This window comes from Parasteatoda tepidariorum, chromosome 9 (genome assembly GCF_982258835.1).
Source record: "Parasteatoda tepidariorum strain Cologne lab strain chromosome 9, Ptep-v5.0, whole genome shotgun sequence".
NCBI classification, from domain to species: domain Eukaryota; kingdom Metazoa; phylum Arthropoda; class Arachnida; order Araneae; family Theridiidae; genus Parasteatoda; species Parasteatoda tepidariorum.
This window is the reverse complement of record NC_141763.1, coordinates 10,643,844-10,671,172: the sequence shown is the minus strand read 5'-3', so window position 1 is coordinate 10,671,172 and position 27,329 is coordinate 10,643,844. Positions and strand designations below refer to the sequence as shown.

General features: G+C 32.7%; 1 protein-coding gene across 1 annotated transcript; it reads right to left on the bottom strand.

Moving 5' to 3' along the window:
- Window positions 1-5,781: 5,781 nt before the first annotated feature.
- Window positions 5,782-22,760, bottom strand: LOC107455024 (uncharacterized). The gene is made up of 6 exons (XM_016072422.5): window positions 22,314-22,760; window positions 19,134-19,192; window positions 13,801-13,908; window positions 12,814-12,846; window positions 9,762-9,800; window positions 5,782-5,977 (listed from the first exon to the last, which is right to left on the bottom strand). The coding sequence occupies exons 1-6, from the start codon at window positions 22,462-22,464 to the stop codon at window positions 5,918-5,920; spliced, it is 450 nt and encodes a 149-aa protein (XP_015927908.1). The 5' UTR covers window positions 22,465-22,760; the 3' UTR covers window positions 5,782-5,917.
- Between the last annotated feature and the right edge of the window lie 4,569 nt (window positions 22,761-27,329).

Sequence of the window (27,329 nt, the reverse complement as noted above, 5' to 3'; positions counted from 1 at the left end):
CATCTGTTTTATTTTGTTACCTTTTTTTTCTTCCAAATTTCAGTTTTATAAAGAATTTTCAATTCATTTACCATTCATGCTATTTGATTCAGTGTTGCTACTCCACATGGAATACCTGAAAGATACAGGGAATTTAAAAATCACCTATAATAACAGGTATAATGCAGGGAATTTTGAGTTTTTTCTTACAAACTGGGAAATGCATGGGATTTTATTTCTTATTTTAGTCTTTTAAAAGTGGATATGGGATATTTAAGGATGACAGTTCAGTTATACTAAAATGTTTCATTTACTATAACATTATTTGTTTTAACTATGTTGAGCTGTTCCTTACTTAAAATTTGTATAGCTAGACTAATATAGGTCACTCAAAAGCACAGTGATTGTGTGTTTCCTCTTAATATATTGTGTGTGATAAATACAGAGAAAACTGGGAATTTATTTTCTCCAGATTTTAGTAGCAACCCTATTTACAGAAATATGCTATTTATTTATTTTGAAGCATTAAAGAAAAATTGATTTTGATATTTTAACAGCTATAGAATTAAAAAATGAAGTTAAATTTTACACTCATTTATGTAAAGTTAGTAAGTTTTTTCATTTTAAGTACACTCTCTGGCATGAACGCAATCGTTTGTGTATTTATATTTAAAGGCAAGTGAGTAAATATTATTAGTAATATCGCATAAATTTATTACACTAAATGTGCTATTCGAAGAAATTGAAATCTGCCTGAGTAATTTAGTACATATAAAATTGTAGCTACTGTATTCAAAATGTTGCTTAAAATTCTTAAATTATAGTATCAAATTGTAAGAGTAGCTTCGAACCAGGATTCAGTTTTTTAAAGGAATCGAGGATTTTGGTCTGATTTTTTTATTTTACTATCAGATTTTTAAGGTTATAATTGAAATGTTAAAATAAATCCTAACATATTTAAAACTGACTGTTATAAATTTTTTTACATGCTAATTCGAGATTTAAAATTGTGGTAAATTATATAAATGTGTATTTTTATTAAATGTGTATATTTATCAAGTTATAAATTTTTTAAAAAGAAAAATTACGACTAAATTGTAATGCCTGCGTTCTCCCTAAAAATAGAAAATGGCAGAGTGCTTTCTCTTAAAAAAAGGGCTCTTTGAATTTTGAAAAAGCAATCACTTAGCGTCCTAAAAAATTTTAAAAATGTGTGATATGTAATAACTGAATTTGATTCTCAGCAATTTTTGAATTACTCTCTTGCACTCGTGTGTATATTTCGGAAAATAATTCTTTCATTATCAAAATAAAGGAAAATTTGTAGCTAATAAATATAGGATGTTGGCAAAATAATCTCTGTGCACTCAAAAAAATAGTACACTAAAAAAATGAGTAATTGATAAAAAAAAAAACTTGAAAGCTTTTGTCTATAATTTAAACTGAAAATTATGAAAAAATAGACATAAGGTGCTTTTTTAAAAATTTTTTTTTTTTTTATTTAAAAAATTTTAAAATCATGTAAAAAATTTTAATATACCAAGCTCCGAAAAGAGATACTTATAAAAAAAAATTTCTAGTTCAGAATGATAGATATTGACTAAGTAAGTATTTTTAATAGTAATCAGAATTAAACCTGCAACATTTTACTAGTGTGTAATTATTTAAACAGCGAACAATATTAGTACTATTGTTCACTATTTTTCTGCTTTAGTTTGCACTTTACCTGACATTGTGAAATGCTAGCCCAAGTTAAATTGCGATAATTATTATTATTATTTTTTTTTTTTTGAGAATAAAATTTATAGAGCTAATGGTGAAAGGAAAAATAGTACCATATTGTTTGCTGTAAAAATAAATTAATAAAATAAAGAAAAATATTGTTTTACTTTTTTAGAAAAAAAAAATTGATTACGAGCCATTATTATGGAAAGGTGCATTTTGCGGTCTGCAAGAGAGAGGCATACTTTATAAGCTTATATTCATGATTAATATTCATTTTTTTTATTTTATCTGTAAATAGTTGTCATAATCAAGAACGAAAGACATATTTGTAAATTTTGACTACTTCTCCAGGTCATCATAGGTATGTGTAAAATTTTAAATAAACTAAGAAATATTGAGAAAAAGAAAAAAAAAACTTGTTAAAATTTTTTTCAATTTAAACTGTTTTTTTTTTTTTTAACTCAATAAATTTTCCGGAATTTTGACTTGGGCTTACAATCACCCCTGTAACAATTTAATCATCGATATCAAAACATTTTGAGCTATTTAAGCTGCTTCGAAAATGTTGCGTAATATTTTTTAATTATTGTTCAGGGTGCCTAGTGTTTTTAAAAAGTGCTTATTTAGGATCTGCAATTTTTTAAAGCCCTTTAAGGTGCTTTTTTTATTCGGAGTAAAAAGTGCTTAATTTTCGATATTGTAAAAAGAGATTTTTTTCTTTGCTTTGTCGATTGTCGTCATAAATTACAAAAAAAATAAGATTTTCACAATTTTCTAAGAAATATTTATCAAAAAATTAGTTATTTTTATCATGATTATGTAAAGTTTTTGGAAATGTTTCTGCATTTTGTTTATTTTATATTAATGAAGAACTTTTAATGCTAGAAGAAAATAATTTTTATTACTGCCCATATCCTATTTATAATTTCTTTTGGAAAGTGCTTAAAATTTTTTATTGAGTGCTTAAAAGGTACTTATTTTTGTTGAAAAATCCAGCTACGCACCCTGTTGTTACTAAGTGTTAGAGGGAATTAATCAGCTTTGAACCACTTTTTTAAAAAAAGAAATCAAGAAAATTCGATTGAATGTAATATTTACAAATAATAAGTCAAAACATAGCTTGCACAAAGTAGCCCCCAAGTGGGTCTACTTTGTGCAGCGATAGGAATTCAGTTACCATGTTTTTAGTAAAATATTGATATAAAATTGTTAAAAAAGTTAATTGTTGACATTTTAAATAGCAGAAACATCAAGATATGTAAAGATAGTTTGAAAATAATTTTCAGCATTAAAAAACTATTTTTTATAAAGAATTTTTTCTTAAAAAGAATATTTATTTCAAAACATTTGAGCTTAAACAAAAGGAAACCATATACATTTTTGAACATTGAAATGGATGAAATTTCAAAAATAATAATTATTTCATATTGATTAGCATTTATAATATTGATAAATTTGAACATAACATGCTTGACTGAACATGACAGAACTTGCTCTTCAGTTTCTGTCAAAATCACCTGATCTCCCATAAAATATATTTTTATGTGTTAAATCGTTTGATTAATTCATTGGAAAAATCTTTGTAGAAGAAAAATAATAGTTTACCAGCACGTTTCTTGTGAATTTTATTAGCGATAGTATTTCTGTGGATTTTGTACTTTCGAGAAGCTTCTGCAATCGACATACCACCAGCAACTGCTTGCAAACATTGTTGCAGCTTTTCTAAAGTGTAATCACGGTAGTTTCTCGTTCCAGGTATTTTTTTTTTTATAACATCGGACCATTTTTCTGTCGAAAAAAAAAAAAAAAAAGAATGAAACTTTGCACAAAGTAACCCCACAGTGCATTTTTTTTTCATTTTCCGTTTATTTGTTATTAATTTTCAAATTTTTTTTTAACGCTAACAGGATATAATTGTTTATTAATATATAAATAAAATATTTTGCACTTACTACAATTGTTTTATCAACGTCTTTGCATTTCACAGCTAAAGTTTCCACGCACACTTTTCGACGTCCGACATTCTCAGAAAGTCGTTGACATTGGATAAACAAAACGCATTCTGAGATTGTTTTAAAATTCGAAAGAATTTTTGTAGTAATAAAGGAAACTTCTATCTTCAAATTCTACACATTTTTAACGTTAAAAAAAAAACATAATACTGAATAGCAGCACTTGAAAAGTGCCAAATTCGAATTTGCACAAAGTATGATACATGAAGGTACCACATTTCATTCCGGCTTACCATCTGTCCTTAACTTATGATAGGGCCTATCATGTAACATGTTTGATGAAATACATAGGAGTACGCATGAGATTCTTGCAATCTCGTGTGCAACTTTGCTGCATTTTGAAAGATATTCTGATTTTCAGACTTCATTTTCCACCCTCTGAAATCGAACCGAAAAATCTCTCGATCTTCATTTGGTGGCTAATATAATCATAATCAAGAAAAGAGTTCTTTGTCAGAAAGTAGTTATTTTATCATGATCATGTTAAGTCTGTAAAAATTATTTTGCATTTTGTTAATGTATGTGGTGCTTACAAATATTTTTTGAGTGCTTAAAAGGTGTTTATTTTTTGTTAAGAAATTTGGCTACCCACCCTGTTTTTTTTTAAAGATGAAAATCTTAAAATTACCTCTAAAATTCAATGCGCTAATCTGATTAATAAATTTTGCAATATGGGATAACTTTACTCACCAATTAAATGGCAAACGAAAAATCCATAAAATTTTTTTCTTTAATCATTTCTGAAAAGAAAATTTGAATATTGTAAAAAAGCTCTTATGTAATTTAGAATAACTTCCTTTTAAAATTGTACATGAACCAGACTTCTTTTACACAGTCAAGTTAGGCATATTTTCTAATGTATTGCTTTACGCTAAAGCTGGATGAGACCAATCTCGAGACGACTGGACTAAAAGTTTAGAAGTTATAAGCGTTTAATGTACAATTTTGTACCTATTTACGCATTTCACAAAACTGCGTAGACAGCGGAGGTACTTTTCTGTGAATTTTTTTCTCATTTAATCGAACGAGACCAAATGCACAAAGACGATATTTGAATTGTTTTTATTATTAAAATAATCTGATAACTTCTGAACTATCGGTCGGACCATCTCGAAATCAGTCGCATTACATGTGAAAAATTACATCCGAAAAAATCTTACATGTGCGGATAGTTCCAGGACAGCAAGAAATCAAAATTGTGTGTCAAAAACCTTTTAAACTATTGCTCACATAAAAACTCTTTCAACTTTTGAACTATTTATTCGATTGACTTGTATATTATCATCATCATCATAGGTGGCCAGATAGTCCAATGCAATATGCATTTTCTGAATTTGTATTTTAATGTAAATTATAAATTGAACTATAAGCCGTTTTGACTGCAAACATTAAAAACAATGTGTGATTTTAAATATCTAATAGTTTCAGCGGGATTCTCTAAAGATGTATTGAATGCTACTAAAATTTCGAATGGAAAATATGTACTCAGTGGCTATGAAGGAATGTTTCTACAAACTTTATTAGGCTATCTGGGTTTAAGAGTGAAAATTATAAACTTCTTTAATACTACAGATCACCAGTAGATTTCGTTGACTATAAAATATCACACATGGCTTTTGGAGGAATTCTTTTGAATTACGACAGATTTACGAAAGCATATTCTAGTTTTCCTTATAACATAATTCATGTTACATTCGTCGTAAAAATATCTGTGCCATTATCGACAAAATTTGCCTTTCTCTGCTCATTTACTCTTAACACGTGGTTGGGATTCCTGTTTGCATTTTTGCAAAAGAAACTTCTTAAAAAAGAGTGGTAGTTAAGACAGAAGTATGATTTTTTTTTTTCTAATATAGTAACAAGAAACAAGCATATAACAAATCTTTAAATCAAATTACAAACTGCAAATGAAATAGATTTGCTGTGACCAAATTGAAATATCTTTGCATTAAAAGTAAACAGAACTTATAGCACTTTAATTTATTGATCATTCGAAAATGAACATGAGATCTTCAAATTGAAGAAGGCCGAGGCTCACCTGGTGAGATAAATAGTATTTATAGAAATAAATAGTATTTATAGGACAGAAATAAATTATTTTATAAATTTTTATTTAAAAGTGAACATATTTAATAAGTGTACTGCATAGGTGTGCATCGAAAGAACAGATCAAGTAAATTCGTCTGCTTGAAAAGTGACGGTCACAGTTCGGCAGCTTTAGTTATATTGCAGTGTTCCTGATGTAGCTTTTTTATACATTCCTAAAGAAGAAAAAGAGTAAACATTATTAACTGAAACTAGCCGCCTTTGTCGACCAACTTGGCTACCTTTCAAAATTATTTTGTACAACTTGAAAACTTTAGTGGTAACCAAGCTCAATGTGCAGCACAACTGTATTTAAATATTATAATTCTTCAACCTGAACCGTGATGGCTCAGGGGATAGAGCATTCGCCTTCCATTGACGTGAACCGGGTTCGAATCCCAGCGATGACTGATCGATACGAATTCCGCATCCGCCTTGCACCGATCACAGTGCTGCGTAAACTATTTTCAGTGATAGACGGATTACGGGTTATCGTTCCTCAATGAAATAGATACCCCACAGAAAAAAATTGAAAGAAATGTTATATTCCTCAAGAATAAAATATTACGATAGGACTTTCTGCATTCGAATTCTTCATAAATTTATCAGTCCTTATCTCCCCCTCTGTTGTCCCCCCGTCCTGTAGGGTCCACCATACAAGAGGGGGAAACCACAAATTTTCAATTTGTTTTTGTGAGGCATCTATTTCACCGAGGAACGAAAAAACTGTTTGCGCGTAGACTTAGAGTCCCCTTGCCGTAAAGCTAACCGTGGGAGGTTTTCGTGGTTTTCCTCCCCATGCAACGCGGATGCGGGTTAGTTCCATCTAAAAGTCCTCCCCCAAGGCAAATTTCTCAAGATATTTTATCCAGAAGTTCCCTTGTCTTCTGAATTGGGTTTAAAATTACAAGGCTACTGAGTTGAACATTAGTAGTCGCAAACCACAAATATTGGGTCTGCTGTTCAATGACGATTACAAAATAAAATAAAATTCTTCGACCTCTTCTCCAATCCTAACGCCATAATTATTAACCAAATTTTTCTAGCTGTTTGCCCGTGCGAAAGTAATTTGATTTCAAGCTTTACTATTCTCAAGAGATGTCCGCGATATGGTATTGTATTCTAGCAATATAATTTAAAATCTGTCCAGCAGCCATTTAATCACTCAAGCTATAGTGAGTATACGTTCAGGGCATTTCAGTATAGCAGGCAGCTGAAGTATTTCTATCTCTGCCGGGAGGTAAGATAAAAAAACTCATCCCAATGCTTTTTTATGTGATGTACTGCTTCCTCACGCACCTCCCGAGCCATAACTTGAGCATCATACGATATGTATAAATGCTATTGCTTGAAAAAGGCAGGCTTCATCATCAATAATTGATTGATTGGTATACGGCACCATTATGTTCACAATTTCAACAGCTAATATTTAGAATAATTCAAAAATGATTCTAAATAATTACTACGTAACTAAGTTTTTATTTCGATAAATTATTCTAAATGATTATTCTAAATAAGTATTTAACGTATAATTAACTGTTCTAACTGTGCTAATTTCTTGTTTATGTGAACCCGTGCTGAGACCTTTTCTCTTCTAATAACTAACTCGATATCTTTCGTAACCTAAAATTTATATATATATATATATATATATATATATATATATATATATATATATATATATATATATATATATATATATATATATGCGGCATCATAAACGCGTGTATGACAACATTATATCATTTATAATAATTCATTTTGTCAAGTGATACTTTAAGTAGTGTTGAATAGTTAAGTATTTAGAAGAATTTTGTATTTTCTTTAGAAATAAAAAGCTGGAAGATTTATTTCTGTTCCTTTCTCAAATAGCTGTGGAAACTATAAACGGTGCCGGATTGTGTCATATTAGTTATTGGTGACAGAGCTTGCCTTTTTCGATCCATAGCATGCATATATTATACGATACTCAATTTATGGCTCGTGAGGTGCGCGAGGAAGTAATACAGGACGTAACGGATGAGTTTTCTATTTTATCTCACAACAGAGATAATTTTAATACTTCTGCTGCTTGCAGTGCTGAAAAAGAAATCCAACTCTTCGAATACGTAATTAACGTGTAGAACTGCTCGGTGCGGTATGCTATACCAGAAAAACAACTTACAGGGGGAGAGCAATATACTCAGATTTAGCATCATATGTACTAAGATCTAGCTCATGCGTATGCGAAGCAAAGTGAGAGGAGTGCGAACCGTTAAATCAGTTGTTGGACAGCTCTACACGTATGGTTGGGTACACTGTGTCTGATTTTGTATACGTTTTTTTTTCTATGTCAAAATGTGTCGGTAGATTTATTCAAAATGGATGATAAAAATATATTCCAAGAGACATTTCTTAATTAATACACTGTTCGGCCAAAAGTATCCGGACACCCTGCTGTTATGGAGGTGGAAGCCTAATGATGTGGGGGGGGGGGGTGTTTCTCATAGTTTCCCGTGGTTTTGAAACATGAACTGCTGCTCTCTCAACTCTCTATGGCAATATTTCGGCCCATATCTCTTCCAGCAGGATAACTGCTTCATTCGCACATCGAGGTTTACACAGACGTGGTTTGACGAGATGGGTGTTCAAAAACTGGACTGGCCATCTCAGAGCCCCGATCGAATAGACCACTTTGGGACGGAATTAGAGCGGTGTTTACGTAGCCAGGCCAAATCTTCACTGCAATCACTCCTCACTTCAGCTGTGATGGAAGTCCTATTCATAAAACTGGTCTTCCCAGATGTGTGCATCAGGATGTCATCGATGCAAAAGAGGGACCAACATCATATTAATATGTGCCAAAGATTCATATCGTTGGTTGCCCGGATGCTTTTGGCCAGATAGTGTAGTATAGTACCTACTGTTTATCAATAGTGTTGAAATGCAGAACAAACCAACAATAAATAAAAAGAGAAATTTTTTTTCTCTCCTCATCCCCAGTAATGGTTGGGAGGTTATTGTGCACCTAAATGTTGTTTTTTCTTTTCTTCACAGGCACCGCACCAAACCCAAAGGGTTCACATTATGTCTTCTTTTAATTCTTACCTTGGTTTGTGCTATTTAGTGGCGGCAGGACAAATTTAAAATTATTACTAATATCTAATACTTTGACAATGTTTCGGAGATCTCTTGGAAATCTGAAATCAAAGTACTCCCCCAAGTCAAAATTCTTGATCGTTCCATCAAAAAATTTTGATGTTTTACGTTGGTTTCAGTGTTCATGATGGTCCAACATCATTTGATGGTCACCATCATCCAAAATTTTCCATTACGTGTTCATGGTTTTCGATATGCCAACAAACTTCTACCATTCCTTGATGGAAAATGCTACTTTAATACTATGAAGGTTAACCATCGAGAGAAGTTTGACTCTCATGAACCAACAATCCATGATGATCCGTGATGGTTCATGATGATTCCAACTATACATTTCCATGATGCTTTAATGGGAATTCTTGTTGATTCTCAGGAATATATCATCAGAACAATTTGTTTTTTTTTTTTTAAAAATTGACCATTATAAATCAGTCTGAGTTCCTACATTGGGATGGTGGTTGTCCATGATCACTCCTACCTTTAATTTCTGAGGTACTATGATGAAAATTCGTGATGGATCAACATGAACAAACCAACACAACAAGTTGCTGTTCTTATGTTGGACCCTCATAAATCAATCCGAATTCCTACATTGTGGTGATGGTTACATATGTTGGTTACCATCAAAAATATAATGGTTCATGATGGAATTATTGATGATTACCATCAAGATTATGCCGGTCCATTAATGGTAAACCATCAAGAAGTTTGACTTGGGACAGCGCGCGTAAAGCTGCGGGCAACAGCTAGTTTTAAAAATTGCTTGTCGTAACTTTCTGAGTAAGTTCGATGCAGGAACTAGAGTTGATGGGCATGACTTACTTCAAAGTGTTTCATATCCTTCTTGTCCTCATCATCCATCTGGAAGAGAAGGTAAGAAAAATTAAACTGATTTTCCTGCTTGTTGATAGTTTTATGTGTAAAAACTCCCATTTAATCTTTGTATTTATTAAACTTCAATTCAGTAAATCATTGCAAAAGACTAAGGGAAAGAAATTTATTTCGCTCTCTGAAAATGAAATGCTACAATAGCTAATACGATTTTTAAATAACATGTGATTAGGTTCACTGTTGCTTCCTTTATTGTATTGCTATCTTTTATGAAGTAAAAATTATTATTTATTAATATTTTTATTAACTCGCTTATTAATTATTATATTTATTAATTATTATTTATTAATATTTTTATTAAAAATTTCGTGTAAAGAGTGAAATCTTGCAATGAAAATGTCAACCACTTTCTGACAATCTAAAGCACACAAATTTCTATTGGAGCTTTGTGTTGGATTACAATCCAAGTTTATACATATATATATACAAGTTCAAAATGTAGGAAAAACATGGAAAAAATGCAGAACAATGAAAAAAAGGGGGAAAAATAATTATAAAAATAAAAATAACAAGAAACCGGGAAAAAAATCCAAAACAAGGGAAAAAAATTAATGGAAATCCGGAAAATACAAGACATAATATTTTCATCAGCTCACACGATTATATCCGCAAAAAGGAGTGCTTTCTAATATTGTATCAATATAGCCTAAGCAAAATATATCAGTATAATAGTGTGAGGAGTACTCAGAAATATTTTTACGAAAAAATTACAAATAAAATAGAACACAATAAGTAAAAATATCACGTGAAAACAAAAAATAAAATGTAAAGAAAATAAAAATAAAACATGAAATGAAATCAATAAAGCGAGTAGCAAATTCAAATGAATTTACATAAACGGAAAACTTTTCAAGAATGATTTAAAATATTTTTGTAACAAGATTTCCAGATTGCGAAATATGAAACCAAAAGCGTAAATTGAAGTAAAAGCGTAAATAGAGGGGTTTTGTATTAAAGTGCGTACTTACTGCAGTACTGAAGTGCGTTTGATTTGTTAGTTAAGAAGGATTAGTTAGCCCGAAAATGGATGTGCGCAAGGTAATATTATACTGGATAATTTAAAGAAGTTGACAGTTAATAATTTCAGAAAATTAACATTGATTTAAAAAGAAAAAAATAGAAAAGAGAAAGAAACATGAATTGCCTGTTTTGCACATAAATTTAGCTACAGATTTGCCCGAAATGTATTAGCGCATGGTAAAAATTATATAAATTAACAAAGAAATTTTAGTAAATTTATTTGCAATAATATACAATTAACTCAATGATTTAAATAGAATTTAATTCCTTTAGTTGGATATCCATTGTGTTTTTTACATCAAATTTTAAAAGAGCATATCTATTTGTTTTTGGATAAATAAATATTACAACATATTCTTTTAATTCTATTCACTTCCTTTAAAGTGGTATTTCAATAAAAATTTTCATTAAAAGTGGCATTTTAATTGAAATTAAAATAATTTCCTTTATCGTTAAAATCAACAAAGCAGATATTATCTTCTTTTATAATACCCAAATCCAAAAAATTGAAATCAATATTATCATCATGATTACGAGGCAAGATTTATTCCTCGGGGTAAATATTATTTAATAAAAATTCAAAATAAAAAGTAATATTTTTAAAAACCACGTTTTAGTAGTGGAGAATAATAATTAAGAAAAAAATTGAAAAACGAAAAACGTGGGTCGCATGAAATACATAACAGTAATGTTATATTAGTGTGTGTATGTGTGCTCTTGAGAATATGTGTATGTATATCAGTAATTGTAATTGTATCTGAATGTGGATGTGGAATATGCTTTTGTATATGCATATGTATGTGGATGTATATGTGGCTGTGCATGTGTATGAGTAAGAAAATGTGTATATGTATGTGTATATGTACTGTTATGTATTTAATGTGCCCCCCACGTTTTTCGTTTTTCAATTTTTTTCTTAATTATTATTCTCCACTACTAAAACGTGGTTTTTAAAAATACTACTTTTTATTTTGAATTTTTTTATTTTAAGCTATGATTTTTTTAATTTTTAATTTTTATTTTATATTTTTAAAAAATTATTATTTTTTAATTATTATTCTTCACTACAAAATACGTGGTTTTTAAAAATATATATTTTTATTTAGATTATTTTTTTTAGTCAAGAGTAGTCAAGACAACTACAAGACCACTACTAAAGTAATAGAACTTTTATTTTAAATTAGGGATGCAAAAATCTTTATAGAAAAACAATACCTTTACGACTTTCAATAGTTTTATGCTGATGACAACCAATACAATCTGGAAATGAATGAGGAAAAACTGAATCCTACCACGTGATTTTTCAGCCAATAAAAATACTCCGACAACAAGAATCTTTTCACCTGACACGTAATAATTTGAAATAATAGAATCGACAACAAAAGACAATCTCGAAAATAATTTTTTTTTAAATTTAAATTTATTTTACTTTGCATGTCTTTTTTCTCTTCATTTTCATACATTGTCATCCAATTCTGAACTGTGTGCCAAATTTGAAGTTTGTAGATAGTTGGGAAGTTAGTTTAAAATCGATTGCAAAATTCCACCCGGACAGACATACACGAAGGCAAGTTTATATAAACGTGGTAAAAATTCCACCCGGACAGACATACACGAAGGCAAGTTTATATAAACGTGGTAAAATACTATAATCTTGAAAATTAAAGATAATTAAATCATAAATAAATCTTAAAACAAATTTAATATTAAGAGTATAATTTTTTTCATAATAATGCAAAAATAAGTTAGCTAAGTGAGATGGATAATTAGACCCTTGATGATTAGATCCATCGATTTGAAGAAACATACCTGTAAGTTGCTCATAACGTCATTTCTTTTTTTCTTTAATTTAGTGAATTTTTCCGTGTCTATATTTCTAAAACTTAGTCTAAAGTGAAATAAGCATCCTAAGTTCATTTATCTTCCACTCTACATATTTATAAATTTAAAATTTGTTGCTTACCTCTGGGCTTTTTTCTTTCATGCATTTCATGATCTAAAAAAAATAACGAATTTTATGAAATAATAAAGTTGATTTATAATAACAATGAAAAGCTCTGATACAGAAGTTGGAAACAGTGAAAACTTATCTAATGCAGCAAGATGTAAAAGAAGGAGTATTTTCTTCTCTTCATGACGTCAAAAAACACCATTTTAAAATAAGAAATCAAGGAAATAAGCAAACTTTACTCACACGAAATGCTTTATACTTTCAAATTAATCAGGGCGTAATCATTCGCTGTATTTAAAGTTCCTGAATAAAAAGTGTAAGACTTCTATTTATTTCGTGTATTTGCTATATTAGAGATGTTCAAATATTTGATAAGGTTAGTCAATTTTTGTTTCATTTTGCCCGCGATATTACGAATTATCCACGATTTAGCGAATAATATTTTCGGTCCCTATGAATTCGTTAAATCGGGGTCCTACTTTAATTTGTTTATGTTCTCTATGGTTTTGTGCTTGTCTTTGTGCTAAGTAAGAAGGATATAGTGAAAGAATTGAAATCTTTGTGAAAGAATATCAAATGTGTCACTTAAGAGAATTGATGCTTGACAGCTTGGTTTACTCCAAATAGAATTAAAGGAACAGTTGCTGACGTAAACAAATGTCACATTTTAACAACCAATCAGGATCGAGATACCCACACCATGTCATTTGCGAGTATCCCATCCCGCAAACATTTTAAATAGAAAGTTAAGCGTTCGAAATGATCCATAAACGTCCATAAAAGTACTGTACGTATTATAAACAAAAAATATACTTTCAAAAATATCTAAACATATATGAAAACAAAATCTTACGATAATGTCTTGTGTTTTTTTTCTTCTTCTAAGTTTTTCAGAGCGAAGAAAAATAGACTCTTTGAAATTGAAAAACGCGACCTTTTCTCCTAAGGTTATCTTTCATCTCTTCATATATATTATGCTAGTATTAGTAAACAAATTACCTTTTCTGGGTGATCTTTAGATTCGAACATTTTCGATCCGTCTTTCATGCATTTTTTAGTTCCTTCACCGGAATAATCCTTGTCACAATTCTTAAATTCCTTTTTCACCTGCAAAAGAATTGAAAATTGCAATAATTTTTTTCCCCAATGTCCACCTGTGTTAGCATTTTGTCAATTCAGGCATTTACAGGACAGATTTGTTGACCACTCTTTCAGGGGCAAACATATTAGGTGGGTCAATGTTGCTCCCACACTAAGGACACATAGTACAGAGAATGAAAGGACATCCATGCATTGCCCGGTATTCGAACTCAGAACCAGCAAGGCCAGTTTCCTGACGCCTACGCACTCCTGTCGGCAAATTGGAATAAATAATCAAATAAATTTTCACAGAAAGCGCATGGGCCTTATGCCAAGGAAAATAATATACTTTGAATAAATCATCCTTTTAATTTTTTTGAAAGAAAATAAAAAGTTACCAGAGTCAGGTAAAAGAAAAAGTCAGGCTATTTTAAAACCTTTGATTGTTGGTGAAATTTGCGTCCCCCTCCGATGTTCGAGATATGGTTCGCTGTGTGTTTAAATAACTAAGATGCTGTTTGCTGAATTATAGCTAATCTAGGAATAATGTCAGTTTGATAGTTTTATTTAACAACGAAAAGAATTTAACGAAATTATGTAGAAGTCAAAAAAATTAGTTGGAATTCAAAAAACAAATTTAAAAATGAACTTACAATGGTGGTAATCTAGTAAATTTTTTTTAAAATTTCATTCCTGTTGAATCGGAAGTTTAATCTGTTTTATAGAGCAAGAAAAATATAAAGCGAATATAGCGCAAATAAAAGTACAGAAATCATAATACAGTTTCGGATCTACATAAAAAAGACCCTTTGTAAGTGAAAAGTAACGACGTGTGCACGTCTAAGTTCAAATTTTTGATGCTTTTCCACTGATTGACCAACATAATATTGATGGTAACCATCAATGATTCCATTATATTTTTGATAGTGACCATCACCCCAATGTTGGAATTCGGACTGATTTATGAAGGTCCAACATAAGAATAGCAACTTGTTGTGTTGGTTTGTTCATGTTGAACAATCACGAATTTCCATCATAATACCTTAGAAATCAAAGGTAGGAGTGATCATGGACAACCACCATCCCAATGTAGGAACTCGGACTGATTTATGATGGTCCAACATAAATAAAAACCAAATTGTTCTGATGGTATATTCCTGAGAACCAACAAGAATTCCCATTAAACCATCTTGGAAATGTATAGTTGGAATCATCATGAACCATCACGGATCATCATGGATTGTTGGTTCATGAGAGTCAAACTTCTCTCGATGGTTAACCTTCATAGTATTAAAGTAGCATTTTCCATCAAGGAATGATGGGAGTTCGATGGCACATGAAAAACCATGAATGCATAATGCAAAATGTTGGATGATGTCGGACCATCATGAATAGCACTGAGACCAACATAAACCATCAAAATGATTTGATGGGATCATCAAGAATTTTGACTGGGGCGTGCAAAGGGGTTTAAAAAATGGTGGCAGAGTTAAGTCCCCTGTCGCATGTTTTTTTTTATATATATTTCAGATAGCAGATAGATTGGACAAAGAGGACAGTGAGGAAGATATATCCACCGGGTCATCACTTACTTATCAGGAACTTTACTCCAATGAAAAATGTAGTCAAAAATCAATCTTGCAAACTCCACCTTCGCACCAATGGTACACCGCAACATCTCCTGGCACCCTTCTGGGAATCAATTGCGATCGAAGCTCCCAGACTGCCTTGGCCAGACTCTCAACTGGTCACCTAAAATGTCTAACATTCGAACGTGGCACAAAAATTTACCCGACTTGCAAAAAATGTTGTGTCCATCCAGCCTCACCTAAATTGTGTCGGACTATCCAGGGCGGACTTAACTTCCGATCTCCTTCTTGTCATCAACTTTCTGGCTGTCAACAACTTTTTGGAGTTGATCTGAAGGTCTGGTTTCTTAGGACAAGCGCCTTATCTGGGCGTCAGCGGGACGTCAACGTGCCGCTGACGCCAACAAAATACTGGCTTGTTAGCTCAAGGCCTGGTTTCTTAGAACTAGCGCCTTATCTGGGCGTCAGCGGAAAGTTGACGTAGAGCTGACGCCAAAAAAATACTTTTTTGTTAGCTCAGCGTAAGCAGTCGGTCCAACGCAGACATTATCTCTCATTGCGCATGCGTTAATAACGTAAACAAATATTTATTTTGAATTTGTACTGATTTTGTTATTGTTGACCAGTGTTATAGAGAACAAATAATGACTTTGTCCAAGGAAAAACACATTATAGCTGAGCTAAATGAAGAGTGCTATGTTTAATGAAGAAGCTATGTTTAATATCAAAATCTTGGCTGATTTCAATGTGCTGTTGGATGTTGTCCGCCATTGCTTCTGTGGTTAACGTCACGTTGTAATCCAACTGCAGTTGAGTTGGACGGCAATTGTAGTTCAAGATGAGCGTTCGATGACGTATACTATCAAACTCACAAATGGACCAATCAGAGGTTAGCGCTGATTTCCAGCTGACTAAGATACCAGGCCTTGACTAATGTCAGATCTATGAAGGTAAGCAACAACAACGTTTTCTTTATCTCCCATCTTTTAATACCTTATTTGTCCCCCCAACTGTTTAAATCCACTACAGTAAAACCTCTCGGTTGGGTTAGGGTTAGTAAGAGAGGTTGTAAGGGAAGGTTTTCTATCTTCCTACTATGTGCGATTTTGGATAAATAAAAACGAAGTAAATTGGAGACATCACAACATTTAATATGCACAGTTATTTACAAGTTAATATAAAATATATAAATCCATTAATACTTTTACATCCCAATGTCTGGAACGTCAATATAGTAATTATTATTATTGAGTTGTCTTAGCAACGTTGTTTTTATTTTTCATAAAACTAAATATAAATGCTTGTTATGTTATTGCTCTTGCGCACCACAGCACTCCCCCCCTAGTGAGGTACTCGAACGATGAAGAACCTCATGTGTAACGTGCTGAAATGCGCTCTGTACGTCCAGATCTAGTCACTCGGGGTGGAATAACAAGCTTCACTCTTTTGTTTCCGTTGCCTTGCTCTGTAGCAGCTTTAGAAATTGTAGACGATGAAATAGGTCCACAATTCTTTTCAACCAGTAAAGGTGTTTCTGAAGTCTTTTCAGATTCTGTAGAAATGTCCGAAAAATAGGGCTTTATTCTATCTATAGATACATTAACTTCTTTTTGCTTCATTTTAACAGTGAAAATTTTATCGGTTCTCTTTAAAACTTTATATGGTCCATGATATGTTTGTTGCAAACTATGACGAACACTGTCAGTACGGACAAACACGTGTGAGCAAGTTTTTAAATCTTTGAATATAAATGGTTTCTGCTTCGAGTGATGACGAAATGGGACGGGTTTTAATTTTTCCATGGTGCTTTTTAAATTCTGAATGAATTCTGATTGCGCTTCAATGTTTGAATTTTCAAAAAAGTCATATGGTAGTTTTATATTTTCACCATACAAGAGTTCTGCTGGGGTGGCTTGACAGTCATCTCGCAAGGTTGTGCGTAAACCAAGTAGAATAATCGGAAGTGACTTTGTCCAGCTTGGATTTTCATGACACATTATGCTTGCTTTCAAAGTACGATGCCAACGTTCTACACAGCCATTAGCTTGTGGGTGATATGCAGTAGTTCTATTTCTTTTAAAACCAAGTAATTTCGAAAGTTCTTGGAACAATTGAGACTCAAATTGCGCACCCTGATCAGTTGTAATTACGTTTGGAATACCGTAGCGAGCGATCCAAGTTTTCAATAAAGCATCAGAAACTGTCTCTGCTCGAATATCAGGCAAAGGAATGGCTTCTACCCATCGCGTGTAGCGATCAATTATCGTAAGGCAATAACGAAATCCTTCTGATGATGGCAAAGGTCCAATCAGGTCTAGATTAATGTCTTGAAATCGTTGACCAACTATAGGATATTCTTGTAATGGAGAATGATTATGTTTAGAAATTTTGGATTTCTGGCATTTCAAACAACTCTTGGTCCAATCACGAATGTCTTTGTTTATTGATGGCCAAATAAATTTTGATGTAACTAATCGAACAGTCGCTTTAATTCCAGGATGTGAGAGATTATGAACACTTTTGAATACTTGTTTTCTAAAGTTAATTGGAATAAATGGTCTTTTAATTTTTGTGGTTGTATCGCAATATAATGAATGATTAGAGCCAAAAATAGGAACTAGCTCAAATTTCAAAGAAGAGTTTTGAGATTTCATTAAATCTTTTAACTCATCGTCAATTTCTTGAGCTTTGGCTAGGAATTCAAAGTCAATTTCGGAAGTAATTCTTATTTCTTCCAATCTTGAAAGAGCGTCAGCAACCATGTTATCTTTTCCAGAAATGTGTTGAATTTCTAATGTGAATTGGCTAATGTACTCCAAATATCTTTGTTGTCGGGGTGATGCTTTCTCCAAGTTTTGTCGGAAAGCGTATACCAGCGGCTTGTGATCAGTGAATAACGTAAATTCTCGACCTTCCAACAAATATCGGAAATGCTTAATAGACGAATATGCAGCTAGCAGTTCACGATCATAGGTGCTATAATTCTTTTGAGTAGGTGTTAGTCGAACAGAAAAGAAACCTAGCGGTTGCCAATCATTATTGACGAGTTGTTGCACCACTCCACCTATCGCTGTATTGGAAGCGTCTACCATAAGGGCAAGTTTAGCAGATGGCACTGGATGAGACAAATTTGCTGCAGATTTTAACAATTCTTTTTATTTCGTAAAAGCATTTGAAGCTTCGTCTGACCATTCGATAGTTCGATTATCATTCTTTTTGCTGTTTTTTAAATAATCATATAAGCATGCTTGGTGTTGAGCCGCTTGAGGAATAAATCTTCTGTAGAAATTTATAATTCCCAAAAAACTTCTAAGTTGCTTGACTGTTTTGGGTTTATTGAAATCTTCAATGACTTTGACTTTTTCTTCTGTCGGACGAATTCCTTTTAGAATAGTAATAGTAGAATACCGAGTAATACATGCCACTTTTATATGTTCTATATTCACGCTTTTTACATTTATATCGTCAAGAATCGTTAGGGTTAGTAAGAGAGGCTACCTAGTAATGCATGCTACATAAGAAATTTATGAGAGGTTGGGTCACTCAAATCATCAAATTTTTATATCAGTAGCTACTTTTATTCATAGATAAATCATGGCTACTTCTAAAAGAAGTATAAACAAAGTATTTTCCTCAAAATAAATGAATAAAAATAATACTTACTACTTTTGGCATCTTTTCTTCACAGTGATGAAACTTTTTGCAAATAGTCTTGTTTTGAGCTGAAATAAAAAAAAAAAAAAATCCTTTATCAGAATTTCAAAGGGGGTGTGCAAAATCTTCAATCGTTAGTTTTCAAAATGTCAATGTGACTTTCTTTTTCTTAAGCCCTTCACATTTTAACCCTTTATAACTCAAATCTTTTTTTAAAAAGAAATACACAGGATATTCCAGAAACACAGCATTTGTAATGTTAGGTTTCTAAAATCTTTGTCAAAAAGTATTGGGGGCTTCAAATGAATATATGGAATAGTGGCAAAAACAAAAATGGCAACAAAATCTAACAAAGCACTACTGAGGAAAGTGAGACAGAAAAATCTAAATGTTTGATTGCTTATAAAAGAGAAGATTTTGAGAGGCGATTGTTAAAAACATCTGCAAATTTTACCAAACAACTGAAGAGATTTTTTCGTTTCTTCCTATTTCACTAGTGATTCCACAGTTTTCGATGAGAGAGCGGTTGTGATTTTTTTCCGCTTTAATATAAATTTGCAACCCCTAATATGTATACTTTTTGAAAGAGCTTATATTTTGTGTGTGAAAAAATTATATATTTCGTGTTTAGCCGGCCAGATGGTCGAGCGGTTAGCGTGCCTGACTGCGAAGCCAATGACTGCGGGTTCGAATCCCTCTCAGGGTATGGATGTTTCTCTCTGTGTGTTGTTCTCCATTGTGTGATGAGTGAATGTGGCCCACCCTATAAACGGTGATCTGCGGCAGTGTGGCTCGCCTCCGTGACTTAGGTTCATAGGTGCCCACTGAGTAACGTTAAATGAGTCATACTACCGGCATCTTGCTAGGCGAAGAACGTAAAAGTTCAATCCCTGCCATTAGAAAAAAATATTTTGCGTTTATAAATATTAGCATTAAAAACTTGCATAAAATACATACTGATTTCAAATTATTTGTATTCGATACAAGAATTTTGGTACATAGATCTCGATTTCAGAGACAAAGAGTTTAAATCTGATGCAGAGAAAACAATTCAGAAAATAAGTAATAAAAAATATCATACAATACTTTGGTACTTATTATAAGCATTTCGTATAAACAAAGTGAGATATTTCAATATGCTCTTTGAATATAAATTATTGAAATTAGTATGAGGTTCTAACTTCCGACTTCGCATTTCCAATTAAGTAACTGGAACCGTATTTTCCATATTGCAACCATTCGAAAATTAGCATATTTAAGGTCTACCCTTCGAACCATTAGGGTTGAACCTAAGTAGAAAATCTGTCTATTAGATAACAAGTTATTCGGGGTGGTGCGTATTTTTTAGTGCACTGTACTTAGATTCTTTATTAGGCAAATATTAGTCGAATTCAGCTGTACGCATGTGTGTACTGAAGTGCAAAAGTTGAATTGCTTGAAAAAAATTATTGTCCTTTTAAAAAATTTATTTCTAAAAACTAGGGGGCTTTCTATTTACTTATGTACTGAAAAGAATTCTGTTGGCTTACACTTGTGCATTCACCTCTCACGTCCAAATATTATTATCTATTTCTATTATAAATATTTAGACCTATTGGTGAACAGAAGTAATTACTTTCAGTAATCACTTTTGAAAATAACATTTGTAATGTTACGAGGGTTGCTATTTATATTTCTGGCCTTGGCAACAGTAAGTGTTGCTAGGCGACCGCAGACGATTTTATTTGAAAGTTTGATATTTTTAAATATAAATTCAGCAGACGATTTACCATTATAGCTTCATTTGTGTTGTTGACAGTAAATTGAAAAGTTCTTCTCTTTCAAAAAATGGAATTGAATCGTGAACATTTTCGTGCCATTATTTTTCATAACTTTCGACGTGGATTGTCAAGACAAGAGTGCTTCGATGAACTTAATTCTTTGTTCAGCGATAAAGCGCCATCCTACAGCACTGTAAAAAATTGGTATAACGAATTTACTCGTGGTCGATGTTCGATCCAGGACGAATCCCGTGCAGGTCGTCCAAATTCCGTTGTTGTGCCAGAAAAGATCAATGCTGTGCGTGAACTGATAAAGCAAGATCGTCATGTGACATACCGTGAGATAGAGGCGTCTTTGGACATTAGTATGACTAGCATGAATAAAATATTGCATGAACATTTGAGCGTAAAAAAAACTTGTTCGCGTTGGATCCCGCATAATCTGACAAACGCTCAAAAAAAAAAAGGTTCGTGTCGATTGGTGCGAGGAAATGTTGGAAAAATGCGTTCAAGGTACATCAAAGGCTGCGTATAACATCTACACAGGTGACGAATCATGGATCTATGCATATGAGCCGGAAACAAAACAGCAATCAACTGTATGGGTCTTCCAAGACGAGGCAAAACCAACAAAAGTTGTTCGAGGAAGAAGCACATCGAAACAAATGATTGCCTGTTTCTTCGGCATTAACGGTCATGTGGCAACAGTGGCGTTAGAGCAACGCAGGACGGTCAATTCTGAATGGTACACGACCATTTGTTTGCCAGAAGTCATCGGAGAAATTCGAAAAAAGCAGAAGAACAGGCGAATCATTCTTCATTATGACAATGCGAGCTCTCACACATCGACTCAAACAAAGGCATTTTTGACGGAGCGAAAGATCGAACTGATGGGTCATTCGCCGTACAGCCCTGATTTGGCACCCAATGACTTTTTCTTATTCCCACACATCAAAAATAAATTACGTGGACAACGATTTTTGACCCCCGAAGAAGCGGTTGATGCATTCAAAACGCATGTTTTGGAGTTACCTCAATCGGACTGGAAAAAGTGCTTTGAAAATTGGTTCAAACGCATGCAAAAGTGTATTGATCATCATGGAGAATATTTTGAAAAACAATAAAACCAATTTCGATCCTACATATTTGTTTTTTCATTATTAGGCCAGAAATATAAATAGCAACCCTCGTATAACATTATGTTGCTCAATAAATGCCACGGAGGGGCTTCACCGGGTCTCTCGTCCGGCACTCCCGGTGTGAACCTGCGTCCTCCCCCCTCTCCTGTTTGGGTCTATCGTGGTGACAGGTCTAAAATTTTCACCGCATACTCTTTTTCAGGGGAAGGGGGGGGGGGCGGTATACAAATTCGTATCAACAAAAGAAAATGATTACTAATGGAATAAAACGATATTTATGATTAATTTACCTTCATTAATGCAGGAAATCGTTTTGACTAAATCCTTATGCTTCATCGTCTGCAGGGGAGGATCCACTTCATCGCAACCATCATCACCATCACATAGAACAACGTAAGCGAACACAGCAAAGAATAAAACTAACCCAATCCTGAAACACATCGTTATTCACGTTTATCAGATTCGAAACAATATTACGATTTTGTTTCATCTCCTTAGACATATATATATATATTGGAAACATAGAAAAAACGCAATTATTTTCGAATCATTTTCACATTTAAAAGTCCTTGAATGATAACGGTTTTCTTGGAAAGATTCGAAAACCCGTGAACGTGAATTAATATGGAATTATTCGAATTGTTACCTGCCCCGACGCCTCATCAACTATTCACCGTTTCAGACAATACGGATTAAATTGCGTTGAACAATCATGAATCGGTGTTTCTTTTCTTTCTAATAAATGTGTTTATGGTGAATACATGCGTAGAAGTGGGATTTCTGTAAAAATGACTTAATTTTATTGAATTCAAATTTAGCTGTGAATTATATCAACATTACACGGATAGACAAAAACTGTACGGGTTGATAATGTTTATTTAAAGCTTCGGGAGTTAACGGTTTGAAATCAAATTGCAGAAATGAGGGTGTTTTTCTCTATCTTTTCGGTCATTGATGTTAATGAGAACTATTTGAGATATTTTTTTGAGATGTTATGGTTCTATTGTTGAGACATTTTTTGTTTTGTTTGTTGATAAAACTATTTGACTCATAAAACTGATCATAATTTGTACTAGGCCAGGGATGGCGAACCAATGGCACGCGTGCCATTTTTGGCACGCGACACAATATTTTGGGCACTCCACCGATCACAAAGTTTACTATGAAGCATATTAACAATTAAATTAGAATTCACAAAAAGCAAAAATAATAAATAAGCAATTACTACCAAAAAAATTAACAATTAATGCCAAAAAACAATTAATAACCATAAAAAACAGGCTAGCAATAAGTAACTAGCAAAAAAAAAAATTAACAGTCCTGCTTAAACTAACATCTTACAACCTAATATAAGCTATTTGCAATCTAATCTGCAACAACAGAAGTCACACTGATGTTACTTTAAGTTGAATTACGCATATGACTGAGACATTGCAAAATGTGTGTTTTTATTTTTTTAAAAATAATAGAGTTTTGAGTTGATACTATTTTGTACTATTATTTTCTCAATAATCGCGAAGTCAAAATTATTTGACGGCACGTCTATGACCTCATTAAACAATTTTTCAAAAAAAATGGCACGTTGGTGCATAATGGTTCGCCACCCCTGTACTAGGCAGTTAAGCCTCCTGTTCGCTGCAGCTCACAAACACTGATGATTGCTTCACAATAATTGTTGATTCTTGTCAGTTTTTCTATTAAAGTAAACATTATTTACTTTGCATATATGTACTAAAAGGAATTCTGTTTGCTCGTGCCTTCACTTTCCACATCCAAATATTATTATCTATTACTTATTATAAATACTTAGATATATTGGTGAACAGAAGTAATTTTTCTAAGTAGTAATCATTTTTTAAAATAACATTTATATTGACATATCGTTATATTGTTCGAACAAATTTGATGAGTTCGCAACTTTAATTTAATATTTCCGCTAACCAAATGGGCGGATAAACAGTCGGACTTCTATTTAACGAACTTCGATTTTGAGACTTTCGCTATTTTACAATTTTTTTCTACGTAAAATAGCGAAGTGAGCCGCGATGGCTCAGGGGATAGAGCGTTCGCCTTCCAATGAGGGGGACCGGGTTCGAATCCCAGTCGATACGAATTCCGCATCCGGCTTGCATCGACCACAGTGCTAACGTAAAATATTCTCAATGGTGGACGGATCCTAGGTTAGAGTCCCCTTGCAATCAGGATAACCGTATGAGGCTCTCGTGGTTTTCCTCTCCATGTAACGCAAATGCGGGTTAGATCCATCAAATAAGTCCTCCACGAAGGCTAACTTCTCCTAATACTCGATCCAGGAGTTCCGTTGTCTTCTGGATTGGGTTCAAAATTGCAAGGCTACGGAGTTGAACATTAGTAGTCGTAAACCCATAAAATTGGGTCGGCTGTTCAACGACGGTTATAAAATAAAAAAAAATAGAATAAACTAGTGAGCTGCTCCCCCTGCTCGCTGACGCTCGCCCAACACCCGAAAATTGCTACGCAATCTTATATGGTTTGCTTCGCAAACCAAGCTCGTTTCGCTCGCTACTAACTTAGGTACATTGCAAATGCACACAATTCTAAGAATTCAAAACAATAATTCAAATCCATATAACAACTTTTTTTTTTAAAAAAAAATTACATCTTTTTAGTAAATACTAAGTCATTAAAATAAATTTGAATTCAAATAAATGACGTGTAATTCGTTAAACCTATTAGAAATGTGCTATATTATAAAATCATAAAGCGTAACAGCACGATTGAGACTCATTTTTCAACGAATAGCTAATAACAATAATAAAACAAATAAATTCGTGATATAAATCAAAAATCGTCAAATAAATTCGTGATACATAAATTCGTGAAAAAAAGCGCTTTCGACGAAATACTAAAATAGAGATCTATCGACAAAGACTACTCACTTCTGCCTAGCTTAATAGAATGAGATTGCCGCAGCTGATAGGGTGAATTTCGTGAGACATCACATTTGTTGAGAATGCTCTCTCTGGTTATTTCAGTTTCCGTTTTTAAAAGCGCTATATGTTGAGCCACCTCAGCTAGATTTGGCATGTGACATTTTTAGCGGCAATCATCGGTCGATTTTCTAGCTTTGCCATTCGGGGAGTTGTAATGAGGCTTTTTTTTGGCGCCGTGTTAGAGAAATATATATATAGATAGCGAGGTGAATTTTCTATTTAGTGAACTTTTCTTTAAGATCCACTTTCCCTATTTAACGAAATATTTTTGGACATTTCAAACTTGTTACCGCATTCTATGGAGAAAATGACCTTTTCGCAGCCATTTAACGGTAAAATACGTTTCCCTGTTTTGTTTGCATTTTATACAGGAATCCATGCCAATTTACGAAAAAGCATAATAGAAATTTCCAAAGCATGGAACTATGATGTTAAAGATCGTACTATTCGTAACAGTTTTGCTAAAAGCTGGATTCTTAGTAAGAGCGAAGAATGTGGAAAGTGCGGAGGACGAGGATGACACTCCTTTAGAAGAACTTAAAAAATATGGGTACAGCTAAGGGAAAACCACGAAATTAATGATGATGTACTGATTAATGATTTTCTTTTTACTGATTCTGAAGCCGCAACCACAGAAACATTAACTGAATCGGATATTTCGGACAGTGTGAAAAGTAAAAAACAGCTCTAAATTGTGAGAAAGATGAAGACGGAAATGATGAAGAACCTTCATATGATAAATGTTAAAATCATTTGAAATACTTCTATAGTAGATAATAATTTACAAGATAAAAGTGTATCCATTGCTATTTTAATTATGTCTAGTGTTTATGAATTTAAAACCTGTTTTGTGTTCTTTAAGTATTTAAAATGGTGATTTTCTATTTAACGAATTTCCCATATAACGAACTTTTTATCGGGATTTAGCGACTTCGTTAAATAGAGGTCCGACTGAATATATTAAATACAATTATTGCTTGCATCTCATTGTGCACGAAGGTTATCGTTAAGTTCTAAATCATGTATCGAATCTCTGTAACAGTAGTTCATAATCTATATTATATAAAACGCTAATACGTACGTATGTATCAATAAAACCGATGATATTTCTTTTCTCGCGCTGGCAACAGTTTTCATTTTTAATTGATTGGATTCGGCGCACAAGAGCACGTAGTGAGCATCATATGGCTAATCTATATTATATAAAACGCTAATACGCTTTAATTGATAGGCTTCGGTGCGTAAGAGCACGTAGTGAGCATCAAATGTCTAATCGGGTGAATTCTCACCGAATTATCAAAAAAATTCTCACAAAATTAACTTCATCGAAGCCGATGCTTTACATCCGGCGTTCAGTACTATTTCATATTGTTTTACAACACATGGTTTTAGCCCTCGGGTTAAAAAGACTTTAAAACAAAACTTACAACAGTTACTTTTCTCAACAACTGAAATTTAGAATAGTGTGATTAAGAAAAATATGTGAACTGTTTGCAATTTCAAATTAATATTGAAATGCACATGCTTAGAATTTTCTACAGGGAAAAGTTTTCGGAACTTCAGTGTTCAAAAAAGTATATAAAAGCTAGACGTTAAGAACGTATCCAATGAGCGAGCAAAGCGAGCATCGAATTGCGAAGCAATCCGAAATGAACTGCGAAAGCAGTTCCGGGGGTTGGCGAGCGCCAGCGAGCAGGGGGCGAAGCCTCCTAGTAGTATATTAATGTAATTGGTCCAAAGAATAATAATTGTAAAGCGGTTAAGGAGATCAGACACCGATTTAAGTAACTTTATCTTAAAAAGTAACGTACAATTACGCTATTCTAACAACACTAATAATAAAAACAATCCTCTTAAACTCTTAATTTAGAAAACAAACATAATGAAAAATGTAATAATAACATTACAGGTAAATAATTTTAAATTAGGGATGCAAAAATATTAATAGGAAAACAATTCGCGATCGCAACGAACTATAGGGGGCGTTGTTGTAGGAGACTAATACCTGCGATTTCTATATGAACAGTCATTCAGTTACTCTAGAGACGTCGTTAATGTAGCACGTAGCATTGCAACGTTCCTTCTTTATTGTGGCTAATTAAATTTAAAAAAGAAAAATGCTTGATATTCTTTCTTATGCAAACGAAAACAAAATGGTATCTCTTTTTATTAGAGAAGGAATATCCAAAACACATCGGAAAAATATTTGCACATTAACAGAAAAAAATATGTATATTCTTATAAGAGTTAAAACCTAATGCCCGAGAATAGTATTACTAAATTTAATGATATAACATGAAAGGCCCATTTAAACTTTACATTCAATAGTTTTAA